Source organism: Lithobates pipiens, unplaced genomic scaffold, assembly GCF_037356315.1.
Source record: "Lithobates pipiens isolate NorthernLeopardFrog02 unplaced genomic scaffold, aLitPip1_a1.2 Scaffold_22, whole genome shotgun sequence".
NCBI lineage: Eukaryota > Metazoa > Chordata > Amphibia > Anura > Ranidae > Lithobates > Lithobates pipiens.
Genome location: NW_027507784.1, coordinates 332,850,796 through 332,869,419, shown reverse-complemented (window position 1 = coordinate 332,869,419; position 18,624 = coordinate 332,850,796). Strand labels below are relative to the sequence as shown.

Genomic DNA, 18,624 nt, shown 5'->3' with positions numbered 1-18,624 from the left:
AGTGGTCTGGTCTTTGGCCAGCAAAATGGTCCGGTCTGAAAGTGGTTAATAAATAATTTTATTATGTTTACTTCTGACTTAGTGGCCATTTGTGGTACACCTCATTTATAGTCCCAGGGCTATGTTTTGTGTTTTTTTTTTCCATCTACATTTTCAGGGAAGGAGGTGTGTCATTGGTGGCACCAGACCACTTATATAATTTGGCTGGTTGTACTGAAGTTGATCGATGGATCAATTTTAACACAACCAGCCTGCCTATAGATGAAGATTCGATCCATCTATGGCCGGCTTAAGACAATACAAACACTGATAAAGCTTTAATAGACGCCGTGAGTCTTTTGTTGGGGGGGGGGGGAATACCTCTTCAGGCAGTCCCAGTCTCTTGGCTGGAATATAAGGGATGTAGTTTTTAAACATAGAAACCCCCGACTCGTAATTCTCTGCAGCCGTTGGTGAGAAGATTGTTCCCTGTAAAAAAACAAAACAAAGTAATATGATGTCGGTGAGCAAACAAAAATAAGGAGAGAGATGCAAATAAAATTTAAAAAAATCCTCCAACGGCCCCTCAGAACATGCGAGGTGCTCTCTGGACAAAAATTTGGCCCTGGACTTCATCTCCATCAGCACTCCCCTTATATCAGAGTGTCCCCATCAGCAGCCCCCTTCACATCAGAGTGTCCCCATCAGCATGTCCCCTTCACATCAGAGTGTCCCCATCAGCAGCTCACTTCACATCAGAGTGTCCCCATCAGCAGCTCACTTCACATCAGAGTGTCCCCATCGGCGTGTCCCCTTCACATCAGAGTGTCCCAATCAGCAACCCCCTTCACATCACAGTGTCCCCTTCACATCAGAGTGTCCCCATCAGATCAGCGTGTCCCCATCAGCAGCCCCCTTCACATCAGAGTGTCCCCATCAGCAGCCCCCTTCACATCAGAAGGTCCCCATCAGCAGCCCCCTTCACATCAGAGTGTCCCCATCAGTGTGACCCCTTCACATCAGAGTGTCCCCATCAGCAGCTCTCTTCACATCAGAGTGTCCCCTTCACATCAGAGTGTCCCCATCAGCAGCCCCCTTCACATCAGAGTGTCCCCATCAGCAACCCCCTTCACATCAGAGTGTCCCCATCAGCAACCCCCTTCACATCAGAGTGTCCCCATCAGCAACCCCCTTCACATCAGAGTGTCCCCATCAGTGCGTCCTCCCTCTCACATGTACTCCAGTCATGTAAGTGACAAGTGATAAGGGGAGAGAGGAAGGAACGTCTGCCAGCTGTCTATCTCCCCCTGCCAGCTGTCTATCTCCCCCTGCAGGCTGGAGGGAGCAGAAAGCCTAATGCTCTCTCCAGAAAGTGACGGCAGCTGCTCCTTGGTGACAGGAGTGAAATCACGATCATTCACCGTCAGAGAGGAGCGGCTCCAGGACTGTGCCTGAGCGGCCCACTGAGCCATCGGCCCACCGGGGAAACTCCTGGTAGTCCCAATGGCCAGTACATGCCTGCGCGGTCACGCTACACTGTAACCACGATCTACTGATCATGGGTGCAATGCTTTAAAAGGCTCCCAATTTTTTTTTAAATGCATATTACCTGCAAAGAATATGCGCACATTATTATTATTATTATTTTTTTTAAAAGGTGAATTTATCTTTGAAAAACACAGCCGGCTCAATACAGGGTCTAGAACAGCGTTTCTCAACTGCAGTCCTCAAGGCACCCCAACAGGTCATGTTTTCAGGATTTCTATTATTTTGCACAGGTGATTGGATCAGTTTCACTGCCTTAGTAAATTCCCACAGCTGTTTCATCTGAGGGAAATCCTGTAAACACGACCTGTTGGGGCACCTTGAGGGCCTGTAGTTGAGAAACACTGGCCTATAACAGGGATCTGCAATTAGCGGACCTCCACCTGTTGCAAAACTACAAGTCCCATCATGCCTCTGCCTCTGGGTGTGGCTTATAGCTGTCAGAGTCTTGCTATGCCTCATGGGACTTGTAGTTCTGCAACAGCTGGAGGTCCGTTAATTGCATATCTCTGGTCTATAAGATCCTCCCATCAAGGATTTGATTAGGGAAGAGAAGTGCAATCTGAATGGATTGTTGTCTCCCAAATCTTCCAAACATTGCACTTGCACAAGAGGAGCCGTCGTCCAATTTTTAATGCAAGTAATTAAAATCAAGCAATTCTTTGCCGATTGCATACTCCCCCCTCCCTCCCATGTGGTCATGTCAATTCTCCATTAACAGGAATAATAATAAATAGACACGTGCGATTCGTTTAGTTCCAAATTCATTTTTTAACTAATTTAATTCCGAAATTTTTACATTTCTGGAATTTCCGAATTTTGAATATTTGTAAATCCGAAAATAAAAATTTAAATCTGCAAATTTGGAAACCCAAAATTCTGAAATAACTAAAATGATAGCTATTAAATTATAGGCATTGGCAATTCCCTTGAAATGTGTCTGTTAGTGAACGTAACAAGTACGAATTTATCCGACGTTATGAATGATCTGAAATAACGAATGCCGCATCTAGGAAAATGGAATGGAACGCTCTAATAATAAATAATAATAATTATAAATATTATTATAAAACCTTTTTATTATTATTAATTTGTTACATTCCATTTGTTTAGATGCAGCATTCGTTATTTTGGATAATTCTTAACTTCAGATAAATTCGTATTCGTTACGTTCACTAAGAGCCAAATTTGAAAGGAAATTCCAATACCTAAAACTTATTAGTTAGCGATTATTTCGAATTTTACAGATTTTCTCTCTCTTTTTACTGGATTTTCGAGTTTTCACATTTCAAAATTCAGAAATTTGAAAATGAAAATTTTCGAATTTTTTCAATTTTCAAATTTCCAAATTATGATGTTCAGAATAAAGCAAAAAAAAAAATTATAACAAAAATTGAACACATTTTTTGTCAGTGCACATGTCTAATAATAACATTTCACTGAATTCCCAAATGACGTTCCTCCTTTCCTCCTGCCCCAGGCTATAAAGAAAAATATGGTTTGTCTTGTCCGTTTGTCATAATAAGAAGTGCCAAAGCCAGGAGGGAGGACGGTGCTGGTTACTTACAGGAGCCACCGAGTTTATCCTGATGCCGCTGTGAGCCCATTCTATGGCCAGGCTTTTGGTGAGATTGTCCACGGCGGCCCTAGCAGCTCCGGTGTGCCTGGGGAAGAGAACATAATAATAATATGTAGCCCATGCTATGGCTGAACTGCACAGAAATTCAAAACATTCAAAAAAAAAAAAAAAAAAAAAAAGGTACTAACTTCAAAATGACAGAAATATGTAACCTTCATATCATAATAGGCTGTGGGGAAGCAGAGGTCCAACATCCCCCCCCCCCCCCCCCCGCTGAGTCAGAACTTTAGCTCCTTCAATTTAACCACTTGCTTACTGGGCACTTAAACCCCCACCCCCCTCCTGCCCAGACCAATTTTCAGCTTTCAGTGCTAACACACTTTGAATGACAATTGCGCGGTCATACAACACTGTACTCAAATTAAATTTGTATCATTTTTTCACACAAATAGAGCTTTCTTTCTTTCTGGTGGTATTTAATCACAGCCAGGGGCTTTTATTTTTTGCTACACAAAAAAAAATAATAATAATGGAAAATATTGGGGAAAAAAATAAAATAAAATAAAAATCATGTTCATAGTTTGTTCTAAAATTTAGCAAATAGGTAATTTTTCGCTTTCATTGATGTGCACCGATAGTTTTATGGCATTTTCGTAAATTTTTTCTTACTAGTAATGGTGGCGATCAGTGATTTTTTTATCGTGATTGCGACATTATGTAGGACACTTTTGGCTCTATTTTTGGACCATTCACATTTAAACAGCAAACAGTGTGAAGTGTGATTAAAAATGCATTGATTACTGTGTAAATGTGACTGGCAGTGAAGGGGTTAACCACTAGGTGATGCTGTAAGGGTTAAGCGTGTTCTAGGGAGTGATTCTAACTGTGGGGGGAGGGGCTATGTGTGACACAACACTGATCATCGCTCCCGATTACAGGGAGCTGTGATCAGTGTCACTAGGCAGAACAGGGAAATACTTGTTTACATCAGCATCTCCCCGTTCTTCCTCTCCGTGAGACGATCGCGGGTAGGGATGAGCTCAGGCGTGTTCGCATGGAACACGTGAAGAGCCCGCCAGGAAGTGAGTGCAGCGCTTCACTAATCACAGGCAGTGAGACATTTCCCGATCTCTGCAGCCACACATCAAGGCAATGTCTCACTGCTTGTGATTAGCGCAGCGCTGCACTCACTTCCTGGCGGGCTCTGCACGTGTTCCATGCGAACACGCCTGAGCTCATCCCTAATCACGGGTATCTCTGCGGACATCGAGTCTGCGGGACCCGCGATCACACTCACGGAGCTCGCAGTGGGCGCGCACGCGCCCGAAAACCGCTTCTTAAAAGGGCAAGCGCCGGCATTCTAACTGTGGGCACCCGGCTGTGGCTTCACAGCAGGGCACCCACTGTGCATGCATGAGTAGCGCCGCGATTGGCCGCGCAGTCATCTGGGACCTGTCACGTGTCCCAGATGACTGACAGGAGGTTAGGGGGGCAGAGCTGAGCCCTTCCTGCACCGAGGGGAAGTGACGTCAGGAGCCCGGGCACTGAAGGAGGCAGACTACGAGGCACCCCCTAGCAACATTCATTTAGAGGCGAGTTAAAAAATATATTTTTTCCAAATTTTTATCTTTTTTTATTTATTTTTTTAGGAATTTTGGTGAATTTCTTTTTTTTTTTGTTTGTTTTTTATGTGCAACACCACTTTAAGCTGGCCAATTGCGTAGTCACACCCCTTTAGCACCCGATAGTTCAAATACATGTACAAGCTAATAGGATTTGAGCGCAGGGATACTTTGTCCCCCATGAGAAAAGAAAAGGTAATTTTGTACATAGTAAAAAATTTAAAACTCACATCCCTAAACACATAAAATTACCCCCAAAAAAAAAAAAAAATCTATTATATTAAACCAAAAGCAAGCAAAGCAAGTGACTGCACCTCCAAGCAGGATATACTGTAGGAGGGGTGGTATACAGATTTATTGGACGGTGTATAATATTCAGAGAAAATGTACACTTACGACATTCCAGGAAAGCCCTTCCACATGTCTGCCACAATATTCACAATGGCTCCGCCATGGTCCCTCATCCAGGCGTTGTACACTAAACAGGGACAAATGTCAGTAATTATTCAAGTAAAACGTAAACCCGATCACTAAAATCTCAAAAGAAGCTTTAAAAAGCATCTTTTCAAAAGTAATTTTCAATCTTTTTTTTAAATATGCAGCGTTCTCTAATATAATCCCTGGTGATCCTGCCATGAGCGTCCTTTTTTCCCAGGCACTTTCTCCTATAGGGTGACAACGCTCTGTTCCCGTCTCCCAAATGTGTTCCTGTGTTGTCACCCTGTCACATGGGCTTCTGGTGGAGACTAAGGCTAGGCCAGTGATGGCGAACCTTGGCACCCCAGATGTTTTGGAACCACATTTCCCATGATGCTCCACTACACTGCAGAGTGCCAGAGCATCATGGGAAATGTAGTTCCAAAACATCTGGGGTGCAAAATACAAAATATTGACGTACGACTTACCTTTAGGATTTACCAAAACCATATAAATATGAAGTCACACCCGAGCACTATCAATCTTTAAGCAATCAGGCAGGCCCCTTGCACTACACAGTTGACTGTAAAACTAAAGGAAATGGCAGATGAAAAATTGTATATGTATGACCAGCTTAAAGCGGTCGTTTCAACACACATTAACGGCTTGCGGACCAGCCGCCGCTGTTTTTACGGCGGCAGGTTGGATCCGCTGCGCGAAATCACGTTATTGTACATGATCTCGCGAGGCTTGGCTAGCGGGGTGCGCATGCCCACTGCGAGCTCAACTAGTCCGTCAGCAGGTCCCGCAGACTCGATTTCCGCGGGGATAGCCGCGATCGCTTCACGGAGAGGGAGAACGGGGGAGATGCCAATGAAAACAATCATCTACCCGTTCTGCCTAGTGACACCGATCATAGCTCCCTGTGATCGGGAGCGATGATCAGTGATGTGTCACACACAGCCCCTCCCTCCCACAGTTAGAATCACTCCCTAGGACACACTCAACCCCTACAGCGCCACCTAGTGGTTAACCCCTTCACTGCCAGCCACATTTACACAGTAATCAATGCTTTTTTTTAATCGCACTGATCGCTGTATAAATGTGAATGGTCCCAAAATAGCACCAAACATTTCCGATGTGTCTGCCACAATGTCGCAGTCACAATAAAAATCACTGCTCGTTGCCATTACTAGCAAAAAAAAAAAGTCGGATGTGTCCGCCATAATGTTGCAGTCATGATAAAAATCGCTGATCGCCGCCATTTAAAAAAAAAAAATTATATTTATATATTAATACAAATGCCATACAACTATACCCTATTTTGTAGACGCTATAACTTTTTCGCAAACCAATCAATAAAATGCTTATTGTGATTTTTTTTAACGAACAATATGTAGAAGAATACGTATCGGCCTAAACTGAGGGGGAAAAAATTTTTTTTATATATTTTTGGGGGATTTCAAAGCGAAGAGGTGATCAAATACCACCAAAAGAAAGCTTTATTTGTGGGGAAAAAATAAAAAAGACGTTACTTTTGTTCGGGAGCCACATCGCACAATTGTCAAAGCGACGCAGTGGCGAATCGCTAAAAGTGCCCTGGTTATTGGCCAGCCAAATCCTCTGGGGGTTGAAGTGGTTAAACAGATGTGGCCCCTTGCTGTTGCCACCAGGAACACCACCCTGCTATGTAGATGAGTGGAACGAGTGTAGAGATGAAGTGGCTGCAGAAAGATCGGTAGCACTGAGATGCAATAAAGGATAAGGAAAAAAATAAGATTGGCCCCTTACTCCGATCTGTGATCAGCCCAGTCCCAAGGATTTGGCGATCACAAAGCCAGGCACGCAGGAAGCATGAGAACCGGAGGACGTCCATGTACGTCCCCCTGTCATTTTAGGCCCGCACGGCACCCGTCTTTAGGATATAGTGCAGGCGTGAAGTGGTTAACAACCAGCTAAGTTATTGCCCCATTCACGCACATGGCCAGGAATCCCCTGATAAGGTAACCCTGCATGTTGAGGGCGTGTGGCTCAATAAAAATCGCCCCTCATCCCCCCCCCCCGCATGCTCAGGTTAAGGGCCTGGCATCGATTTTTAAAGGGACCCCAACACTTTATTTTCTTACACGAGGTCCTCTATAAAACCTAGCACCCCGGCGGTGTGTTTGTTTCACACTAAGCAGATACGTGAGTTTTCCAGGGATGACTACCTTATCCTCCCTGTATGTATGTTCATTTCTTGTCCACGAATGGTTGATGTTGATATATTAACCTCTTTTTATAGATGTATTATGCATCCGCCCCTGATGATTGGATAGATCCCATGAAACGCGTCGGGCCTAACCTAGATGCAATGTATACATACCCACATGGTCTTGCCGTGGATTATAACTGTCATATTACAACGATTTTTATTATTGAGGACAATACTATTGTATATTCTATTCATATTTTTTAACATGTAAATGTTTTTGGATACATGATTTGTTATTTTATGTGCCATTATTGCATGTATTGTCTGCCATGTACCTACTCAATCATGGCAAACAAATACTTGTTCATGTTTTACTTTGACTCCTTAGATTAGCTACAATATAGACACCTCATTTAAAGTTCCGACCCTTTTTCTCTATGTGAAATCCATATCAGACCCAAGGGGTCGGGCATGAATTTCATGGGGGACCGAAGAATTTTTTCTTTTAATGGTGTACCCCCTTAAGATCCATACCAGACTCCAAGGGAGTGGTATGTGTTTTTTTTTGGGGGGGGGGGGGGAATTCTACAGAAAAGCAGAATGCTCCAAGCTGCTCCTGAAAAAGAGTAAAATGCATATGTGCCCCATTGCATGGAATCCATGTTTTTTTCCCCGATCAACGTGACCCTCTCTAATGCCACCTACACACGACCGGACTTTTCAATGGACTAGGTCCGACGTTCTTCCCGACTGACTTTCGGTGGAGTTCCGGTGTACTTTCCTGAATGAGCGGACTTGGCCACACACAATCACGCCAAAGTCTGATGGATTCGACCGTGATGACGTACGACAGGACTAGAATAAGGAAGTTCATAGCCAGTAGCCAATAGCTGCCCTAGCGTTGGTTTTGGTCTGTCGGACCAGCATACACACGAACGGATTTCTCGATAGGAACTGGGTCCAGTGGAGTTCCGGCTGAAAATTTTTAAACATGTTCTATTTCTAAAGTCCCTCAGATTTTTGGACAGTAAAGGTCCGATGGAGCCCACACACGATCGAATTGTCCGATGGATGCGTTCCGTCGGACCTTTGCTGTCGAAAAGTCCGGTCGTGTGTACGCGGCATTAGGGATGACAGGATATCTATGGAGCTTAGAATGCTGTTCTCCTGTGGGTCACCAGGGGGCGATGTTGCAGAGACGGTGTCCATCCAAGAACTCCCCCCCCAAGCACACCTCATCTCTCTGCTGCTGTGCCCCCCACATACCGGCTTTGCAGCAGTAGAAGGTTCCAGTCAGGTTGGTGTCGATCACCGCATTCCATCCTTTGGCGGATATCGCTTCGCTGGGAGATGGGAACTGTCCGCCGCCGTTGTTCACCAGGAAGTCAATCCGACCGTATTTCTTCAATGTAGCTTCAACCAGAGACTCCACCTGCATTCAGGAACAAAGAGGGAAATAGTCAGCCGACATTGTAAACAGCGATGCACCGAAATTTCGTCTTCCGAAAAAATTATTGGCCGAATAATTTAAGTGCAGATAATGGCTGCAGAAAACACCTGTGTTTTTCATAGGTCATGTGACTGAAAAAATGCATTAAAAACGTAACACGGGTGTATTATTGGGTGTATTATTATTCTTGCTGTGTTTTCAATGCATTTTAACCGCTTAAGGACCGGGCCTATTTTTCAACATATCTTTTTTTTTTTTTGCTAGAAAATTACTTAGAACCCCCAAACATTATATATATTTTTTTCTAACACACTGAAGAATAAAATGGCGGTCATTGCAATACTTTTTGTTACGCCGCATTTGCGCAGCGGTCTTACAAGCGCACTTTTTTTTTTATAAAATACACTTTTTTTAATTAAAAAAATAAGACAACAGTAAACTTAGCCCAATTTTTTTTTTTTTTATATTGTGAAAGATAATGTTACGCCGAGTAAATTGATACCCAACATGTCACGCTTCAAAATTGTGCCTGCTCGTGTAATGGCGACAAACTTTTACCCTTAAAAATCTCCATAAGCCACGTTTAAAAAATTACAGTTACAGAGGAGGTCTACAGCTAGAATTATCGCTCTCATTCTACCGATCATGGCGATACCTCACATGCGTGCTTTGAACACAGTTTTCATATGCAGCCGCTACTTATATGTGTTCGCTTCTGCACGTGAGCTTGGCGTGACGGCGCATTTAAAAATGTTTTTTTTTTTTCTTTTCCTTATTTATTTTACCTTTTATTCTTTATTTTTATACTGTTCTTTAAAAATAAAAAAATAAAAATAAATAAAAAAACAACACTTTTATTCCAATTAGGCCCCTTTCACACGGCACGGATCCGTAATGATCCGCTTGTTCAGTGGGGATCGCTCTGTTTATCTGTTTAAGATTTTCCTCCGTCTGCAGAATCGGACCATAGCGGTATAATTGTTTTTTTTTTTTTTATATATTTTTGGGGGATATTTATTATAGCAAAAAGTAAAATATAATGCGTTTTTTTTAAAATTTACGCTCTTTTTTGTTTATAGCGCAAAAAATAAAAAACGCAGAGGTGATCAAGTACCACCAAAAGAAAGCTCTATTTGTGGGAGAAAAAAAAAAAAGGACATCAATTTTGTTTGGGAGCCACGTCACATGTCCGCACAATTGTCAGTTAAATCGACGCAGTGCCGAATCGCAAAAAGTGCTCTGGTCAGGAAGGGGGGGGGGGGTTTAAAATCTTCCGGGGCTGAAGTGGTTAAAAAGTGACATGAATCATAGAGTTGAACTGTCAAGACGATCTAGTGTCAGAAAAATGACATTTTCGAACATTCTCGCACCTCTTCCTCTCGGCGGATGTTGCACTGAAGCGCAGTCACTGCGGACGGGTTTTCCGGGGAGATTTTGGAGACCAGATCCTCGGCTGCTTCTTTTAGCCGGTCCAGTTTCCGGGAGGCGATGACCACATTGCAGCCTGCGAATGAGAAATGGCGATAATTCTTACACTGCACAAGACAGGAAATCACCTCCATGACGGCTTTAGTAACAGAAAAAAAAATTTCCATTTCACATACTGGATCTCTCATCAACTCTCCGGAATATCAGATCGGTGGTGTGCGCACAATTTGCATCTGAGAGCGGGTGGGGGGTTACAGATCTCGATGACTGATCAGTGTACCGGCCAATCACATGACAACTGTAGACAATGGATGGCTTCCATTTATGCCATTCATTGAGTTGATAGCTGTGATTGGTCACAGTTATTACATGGTACAGACCAGGCCAATCACAGCTACTCACAATACAAGCTGAATTAATCAATTTCATTCAGTAAAAATGGTTGCTTATACCAATGAAATTTACTGGTAAAAACAATCATAATGTGTGAAAAATAAATCCTGATCACTTCCTTGGAGTGGTACAATGTAACTTTGGTAATGCTGTATTGCTCTGGTCACAGTGTGTCCAAAAAAAAAAAATATATATATATTTTTTTAAATGTATTATTTTACATACTGTCACCAGTCTGTATCCCTGATCAGTCATATGATGAAACTGTACTGCACTGGTGACCGTTTGTAAAAAAAAATTAAAAAAAGTTAAATGTGAAAGACTTTTTTTTTCTTTTTTTAAATAATAAATAAATATATATAAAAAAAAAAATTACTTACCTAAAGTCTTAGTTAGATCCAATGTGATATTTCTCTATGATAACTAGATGATAAATTTATCCTCTTTTGTTTTGATAAGTATTATGTATTTTTATTAGAATCCACGTCTGTTAGATATGTCAATACTGATGACATCTATTGAGATTATATATATATATACAGATTACAATTTATTTGCGGAATTGACACGCACCTATTCTTTTCTGAATTGACAATATATTTGTGAAAGTTTACACTATTATATGAAATTCATTATTTGTGTACATATTTTGTTTGAAAATATTACAATAAACATTACAATAAAAAAATTATTGTAAAAGGAAAAAAATTAATAAAATATATGTGATTTTATTTTTTAATTTATTTTCCAAAACATTATGACCAAAAAAAAATAAAAAATACTACTTCAAAAAACTTGCCTCTTACTAAATACCTTGGACTGTGTACTTTCCAAAAAGGGGTCACTTGGGGGGGATATTTGTAGTGTCATGGCATATATATATATATATATATATATATATATATATATATATATATATATATATATATATATATATATATATATATATATATATATATATATATATATATATATATATATATATATATATATATATATATATATATATATATATATATATAATAGTTTGTGGACTCTATTATTTCGTTTGTAGGAAAGTTATAAACACTGATTTGGGTTATTCTCACCAAAGAAATGTAGCAGAATACATTTTGGCCTGAATTTATGAAGGAAGATTATTTATTAGCAAAATTTTATAACAGAAATTAAGAAAAATGCTTTTTTTTCCCCCAAAAAAGTGTCTTTTTTTTTCCTTGGTTTATTCAGCAAAAAAAAAAAAAAAAAACCCCAGCGGTGATAAATGCCACCCAAAGAAAGCTCTATTTGTGTGAGAAAAATTCTAAAACTGTCATATGGTTACAGTGTAGCATGACCGCGCAATTGTCATTCAAAGAGTGACAGAAAATAAGGCCTGGGCAGGAAGGGGGTAAAAGTGGCAGATAGCGCGTAGGGCCAGAGCTTAACCACTTGCCTATGTTATTGCCCCCCCGACATGTTACGTCATGTTATGCGTTATGTTAGTTTCCTATGTACCTGTATCTGCTGACACTTGTACTTCTGTAACTTCAATAAATATTTATTGAATGAGCAAAGGTGAACACCATCCCCCGGGTGTCTGCCTGTACTCATCTCCAGGAATGTTGAGCTGACATGCACATGTAGCAGTCTGGGGATTGGAGATCCCCCGCTCTTCTCCCTCTTCACTGTGCAGTGCTTCCAGGACAGAGCAGAGTGATTCTGATTGGTCAGATCCTGAACAGTGTACTGATCTGATCTGACCACTGGAGGGGCTGCATGGGAAACTTGGTAGAGGGGCAGGGCTTTCCTTTCACATGTAAAGGCTGCCCCCTGGTGGCTGCTGTGGGAATCATGTAGAATCAGCAGGAGAGATGGAGGAAGCACAGATCCACAGAATGGATATAGTAGAAGCAGGGAGATCCTTACAATGCATCTCTTCAGCTGCAGCTTCTCCTTCAGCAAGAAGAACAGTGAGCAGCACAATACTGACATCACCAAATCTCCTGAGACTGGCAGTCAGAGGCAGCGGTGCCTTAGATGATCTCACACTGCACATATAGAATTATGAAGCTACACAACAGTAGTTCCTAGGCACAGAAAGTACACTAATATGGGTGCCTAGGCACAGGAAGCTGCATTGATATCAGGAGTGCCTAGGCACAGAAGGTACACTGATATCAGGGATGCCTAGGCACAGGAAGGTACACTAATATCAGGGGTGCCTAGGCACAGAAAGCACACAGGATCAGGGGTGCCTAGGCACAGAAAGCACACAGGATCAGGGGTGCCTAGGCACAGAAAGCACACAGGATCATGGGAAATCAAGGGTGCCTAAGCACAGGAAGTACACTGAAATCAAGGGTGCCTAAGCACAGGAAGTACACTGAAATCAAGGGTGCCTAAGCACAGGAAGTACACTGAAATCAAGGGTGCCTAAGCACAGGAAGTACACTATCAGGAGTGCCTAGACACAGGAAGAACACTGATGGCGGGGTGCCTAGGCACAGGAAGTACACTGATCTCAGGGGTTCCTAGGCACATGAATTAAATGAAAAAATTATAATTACAGACCCTCGCTATGAAAATAAATAATATAGGAGGAAAAATTATTAATATAAACGAAAAAAAAATTATATATATCTTAGGGCTGCTGCTGTGAAAAGGGTAAAATACCCCTAGAAAGTTGAAAAAGAAATTTAGTACTCAGCGCTGCTCCTGTGTATATATATATATATATATATATATATATCTATATATATATATATATATATATATATATATATATATATATATATATATATATATATATCATACATACTTGTAATCAACTAAAGTGCTGTTCCTGTGCAACTAAAGTGCAAATAAGTGCATACAATGTTATCAAATATCATAAAAGTCCATCAAAATATAAGTGAACGCATGCCATGCATTACTGGTGACTTCATGTGCCAACAGAGTGATTATAAAATAAAGTTCATTAAATCTGACGTGCAAAATTCAGTGATTGTCTGTGCTCCTCTCCTGGGTCCCCACTCACCAGATAAAGCCAATAAAAGAGCCTGTAAAAACAATGGTTGCTGTCCTTCGCGTGGTTAGGTATATCCTATTGGCAGGGTTTTCCTATCCTCCTCACTGGATACCCATCAGCACCTATGCAGCAGCTGGAAGACGCACCCACCCTGCTCTATTGTCAGTAAGGGGCAGGGTGTGTGCGTCTTCCAGCTGCTGCATAGGTTTTGGAACCCTTGATTTTATCTGATGAGTGGGGACCCAAAAGGGCAGCACAGACAACCACCGAATCACCGGCAGATTTAATTAACGTTATTTACATCGCCACATAGCGTCCAATGGTAGTCCTCTCTGTGTAGGCAGATCATCCACCACACACCCACCATCCCCCACCGCCTGGGCCAATCAGCCTGCAGATACCAATTCTGGGACCTGAGAACTGAAATCCGGAGTCGGGTGACCTGTGCCTGCTCATGTCCAGGGGAACTACAAGTCCCAGCATGCCCTGTCACCCAGCCCACAAGTCACATGACCCATACATGTCCTTCACTTATATATGCCCCATGATGTCTGTCATCCAGATATTGAGTCACATAACCTGTGCCTGCTCATGTCCTAGAGAACTACGTCCCAGCATCACCTGCCAGCTACATCCTGAGTCACATGACCTGTACCTGCCCATGTCCTGCTGCAGATATATATACCCCATGATGTCTGTCATCTAGATACTGAGTCACATGACCTGTATCAACTTATGTTCTGGAGAACTACTAGTCCCAGAATGTCCTTCTCCCAGGCCCCAAGTCACATGACCTGTCACCCAGACCCCAAGTCACATGACCTCTCACCCAGGCCCCAAGTCACACGACCTGTCACCCAGACCCCAAGTCACATGACCTCTCACCCAGGCCCCAAGTCACACGACCTGTCACCCAGGCCCCAAGTCACACGACCTGTCAACCAGGCCCCAAGTCACGTGATCTCTCACCCAGACCCCAAGTCACGTGACCTCTCACCCAGACCCCAAGTCACGTGACCCCTCACCCAGACCCCAAGTCACGTGACCTCTCACCCAGACCCCAAGTCACGTGACCCCTCACCCAGACCCCAAGCCACGTGTCCTCTCACCCAGACCCCAAGTCACGTGACCCCTCACCCAGACCCCAAGCCACGTGTCCTGTCACCCAGACCCCAAGTTACGTGACCTCTCGCCCAGACCCCAAGTCATGTGACCTCTCACCCAGACCCCAAGTCATGTGACCTCTCACCCAGACCCCAAGTCATGTGACCTCTCACCCAGACCCCAAGTCATGTGACCTCTCACCCAGACCCCAAGTCATGTGACCTCTCACCCAGACCCCAAGTCATGTGACCTCTCACCCAGACCCCAAGCCACGCGTCCCTTCACCCAGACCCCAAGCCACGCGTCCCTTCACCCAGACCCCAAGCCACGCGTCCCGTCACCCAGACCCCAAGCCACGTGTCCCGTCACCCAGACCCCAAGCCACGCGTCCCGTCACCCAGACCCCAAGCCACGCGTCCCGTCACCCAGACCCCAAGCCACGTGTCCCGTCACCCAGACCCCAAGCCACGCGTCCCGTCACCCAGACCCCAAGCCACGCGTCCCGTCACCCAGACCCCAAGCCACGCGTCCCGTCACCCAGACCCCAAGCCACGCGTCCCGTCACCCAGACCCCAAGCCACGCGTCCCGTCACCCAGACCCCAAGCCACGTGTCCTCTCACCCAGACCCCAAGCCACGTGTCCTCTCACCCAGACCCCAAGCCACGTGTCCTCTCACCCAGACCCCAAGCCACGTGTCCTCTCACCCAGACCCCAAGTCACATGACCTGTCACCCAGACCCCAAGTCACATGACCTCTCACCCAGACCCCAAGCCACGTGTCCTGTCACCCAGACCCCAAGTCACATGACCTGTCACCCAGACCCCAAGTCACATGACCTCTCACCCAGACCCCAAGTCACATGACCTCTCACCCAGACCCCAAGTCACGTGTCCTGTGCCAACTTATTTACTGGAAAACTACCCAAGTCCCAGCATTCCCTCCTCATCAGCAGAGAGATCTCTGGGAAGACACTGACATACCCAGTCCCAGCAGCTCGCCGGCGATGGCCTTCCCGATCCCGGTGCCCCCTCCGGTCACTATGGCCACCTTGTCCCCGAACAGTCCCGGGACGAACACACTGCGTGCAGCCATGACCAGACTCCGCCCTCTGACTCCGCCCACACCTCACCCGGATCTTACACACGGGGGAGGAGCTTCACTTTGCCCCTCTCCTGCCTACTGCCGTGCCAACCCCGCCCACCACCTAACGCTTCACGCCTACTACCAGGCAGGCCCCGCCCACCTTCTTATTTCCACTGAGCGCGCCGCCCTTCCCCTGTACCACACCGCACCGCCCACTCTGTATGTCCCGCCCCTCTCTTCTGGACTCTGGCTGTACCACACCGCCTACCCCCTGCAGGCCACGCCCCACTCCTGTACACTGGCTCTACCAGTGTAATATAGATAGATAGCTCTATAAATATATATATATGTGTCTCTATCTCTATAAATGAAGGGAAGTTAACTCCACAATCCTACACAAAAACACAGATAAATCAATACTAAATGTCAATGATCAAACATCACAGACTAAACCAACTTCATACATATATCTAAATGAACAATGATTGCTGAAGGGGCCAAGAGGGAGAAGACTGCGAAAAAGTCAAGCTATCCCACTCCTTCCTCCACAGAAATGACTGTCCGCAAATAATATCAATTATCAATATTGTTATATCAGCAACCTATGTGTCCATGTATTCATCTTCAGCAAAATTTCCCAGTTCCAAGTTTCATATCGTTACCATAGAACCTGAGGGAGAAAAATCTAATTCTATAATCCCAAATACATTTTATAAGAATAAATACAGATCATAGTCCCTATTAATTCCATTGGGATGAATAGACTGTAATTTATTGATCCACCATACCAACCTTTTCTTGAGTTTCAAAAAAATTCTATCTATCATATATATATATATGTACACACCTCCCAATTTTTTGAGATGGAAATGAGGGACACCTATCAGCAAAAGTATGCAGGCATAGGACACACCCCTTGCCACGCCCCCTTAAAGGACAATTGTACAAAAAAAAAAAAAACAAGATTGTTTAAACCCACAAGTGCTTTTTTTTACCCCTACTATTCCTTTATATTGGCTTTTGACATTTACAAATGTAGCGATTTGGATGAAAGATTTAGCAATGGGAAAAATTTTTGATTAAAAAAAAGTGCAATTTATATACATCTATATAGATCAGACCAAAATGAGGAGTAATGAGGGACATTGCTCCAAATCAGGGACAGTCCCTTGAAAACAGGGACAGTTGGGGGCTATGTATATATATATATATATATATATATATATATATATATATATATATATATATATATATATATATATATATATATATATATATATATATATATATATATATATATATATATATATATATATATATATGTGTGTGTATTGGTAGTTCCTGAAGAGCCCCCCCTATGCGTTTTTCAAAGTTAAACTTTGCTTAAACTGTAGTTTGGTTTGGGTTTATTTGTTCTAAATTGGACCTCTGCATCAGTCTGACTGGACTGCGAGATGTTCAGTGTGGCCACAGGGGGCACTGTCTTTTGTGGCAGGCGTGGAACTACGGTCTGGTTAGGTGCTTAGGTTACTCTTTTTCGGATGCCAGGTCAGTGGGAGGGGCGCTCTTGCTGTGCCCTCTGGGAGAGGGTATTTAAGATGCGGGCGTCACGTGGTTCAGGGTTCCAGTCCAGTATGATGTGCTGACTTCATGGTCCTGGTCCTCCTGACCATCCCCCAGGAAGGCTATGGCCTGGGGTGTGGATCCACTCGACTTTAATGTCTCGGGGCTGGCTAGCCGAGGCAGGGAAACTAAAGGAGGATTCTGAGGTGGTTGGGTGCCGTCTCCGGTTTGGAAGAGACCCAATTAGTGATGGCCGAACGGTTCGCCCGGCGGTCGTTTCGCGGCGAATTTCGGCTGTTCGCGGTCCGCCCGTTCGCCGGACTATTGGCGCCGTTCGCCCGGCGGACTTCTGTGTTTTTACTGTGTAAAAGAATTTTGACCTGATGACACATCCATCATGGGGTACAGGACAGCCAATTGAGACATTACAGCACATGGACACTTGGACATTCCCCCTAACCTATAAATACACCCGATCCAGCGGCCATTTTACATTCTTTCTTCTGTCACTATAGGGAAAGGTTGCTGTGTGGAGCAGGGAGAGATAAATCGCTAGCTATTTGGTACACAAAAGTTATTTTCAGGACTGGTATAGGTGTTAGGTGTATATAGGTTTGCTGTGCTACTGATTGTTGCAGCAGCCTGAGTGTCTATTGTCAGTTTAGAGAAAGGGACAGGACGCTGTGTGCTGCTGTAGGGACAGCCAGATTAGTCATCATCATTAGCTGTTACTATCAGGTCCACAAAAGTGCTATTCCAGTAACCAGTAATTGTTCCAGCAGCCTCTGTTTTGCCAGTTTATATAGGGACAGGCAGGAAGCAGTGTGTCAGGCAGTGAGGGTCAGTTTAAACAGTAGCTGTTACTATTAGTTCCACAAAGGTTCTTTTCAGGACTGGTATCAGTGGTATGGTAATAGGCTTGTACACGTATAATATTCTTTCTTCCAAATATAGAAAGAATATTATACTTGACTGCTGCCCTTCTGCTGCAGTCTGCTAATCATTCACAACTCACTTGTTCCACAAAGCTCTTTATCAGGACTGTTAACTTGGTCTGTCTAGGGTGCTACAGTACATAGGGTTGAGTGAGGTACAGTCTGTTATTCTATAAGGACTGTTATCGGTCCACAATACATAGGGTTGAGGTGCACTACTGCTGACCGCTGCCCTATACTGCAGCAGTCCTTCATTGGTATAGAGACTGACGTACAGTCTGCTAATCACTCACACACAACCTACTTGGTCCACAAAAGTCCTT

General features: G+C 43.7%; 1 protein-coding gene across 1 annotated transcript; it reads right to left on the bottom strand.

The window, feature by feature from the left end:
• Positions 1–360: 360 nt before the first annotated feature.
• Positions 361–15,860, bottom strand: PECR (peroxisomal trans-2-enoyl-CoA reductase; the record flags this gene model as incomplete). The annotated part of the gene is given in 6 exon segments (XM_077449652.1): positions 361–468; positions 3,092–3,188; positions 5,122–5,203; positions 8,603–8,768; positions 10,157–10,290; positions 15,701–15,860. Coding segments are annotated over 6 exon segments (699 nt in total), but the record flags the coding sequence as incomplete, so codon positions are not given.
• Between the last annotated feature and the right edge of the window lie 2,764 nt (positions 15,861–18,624).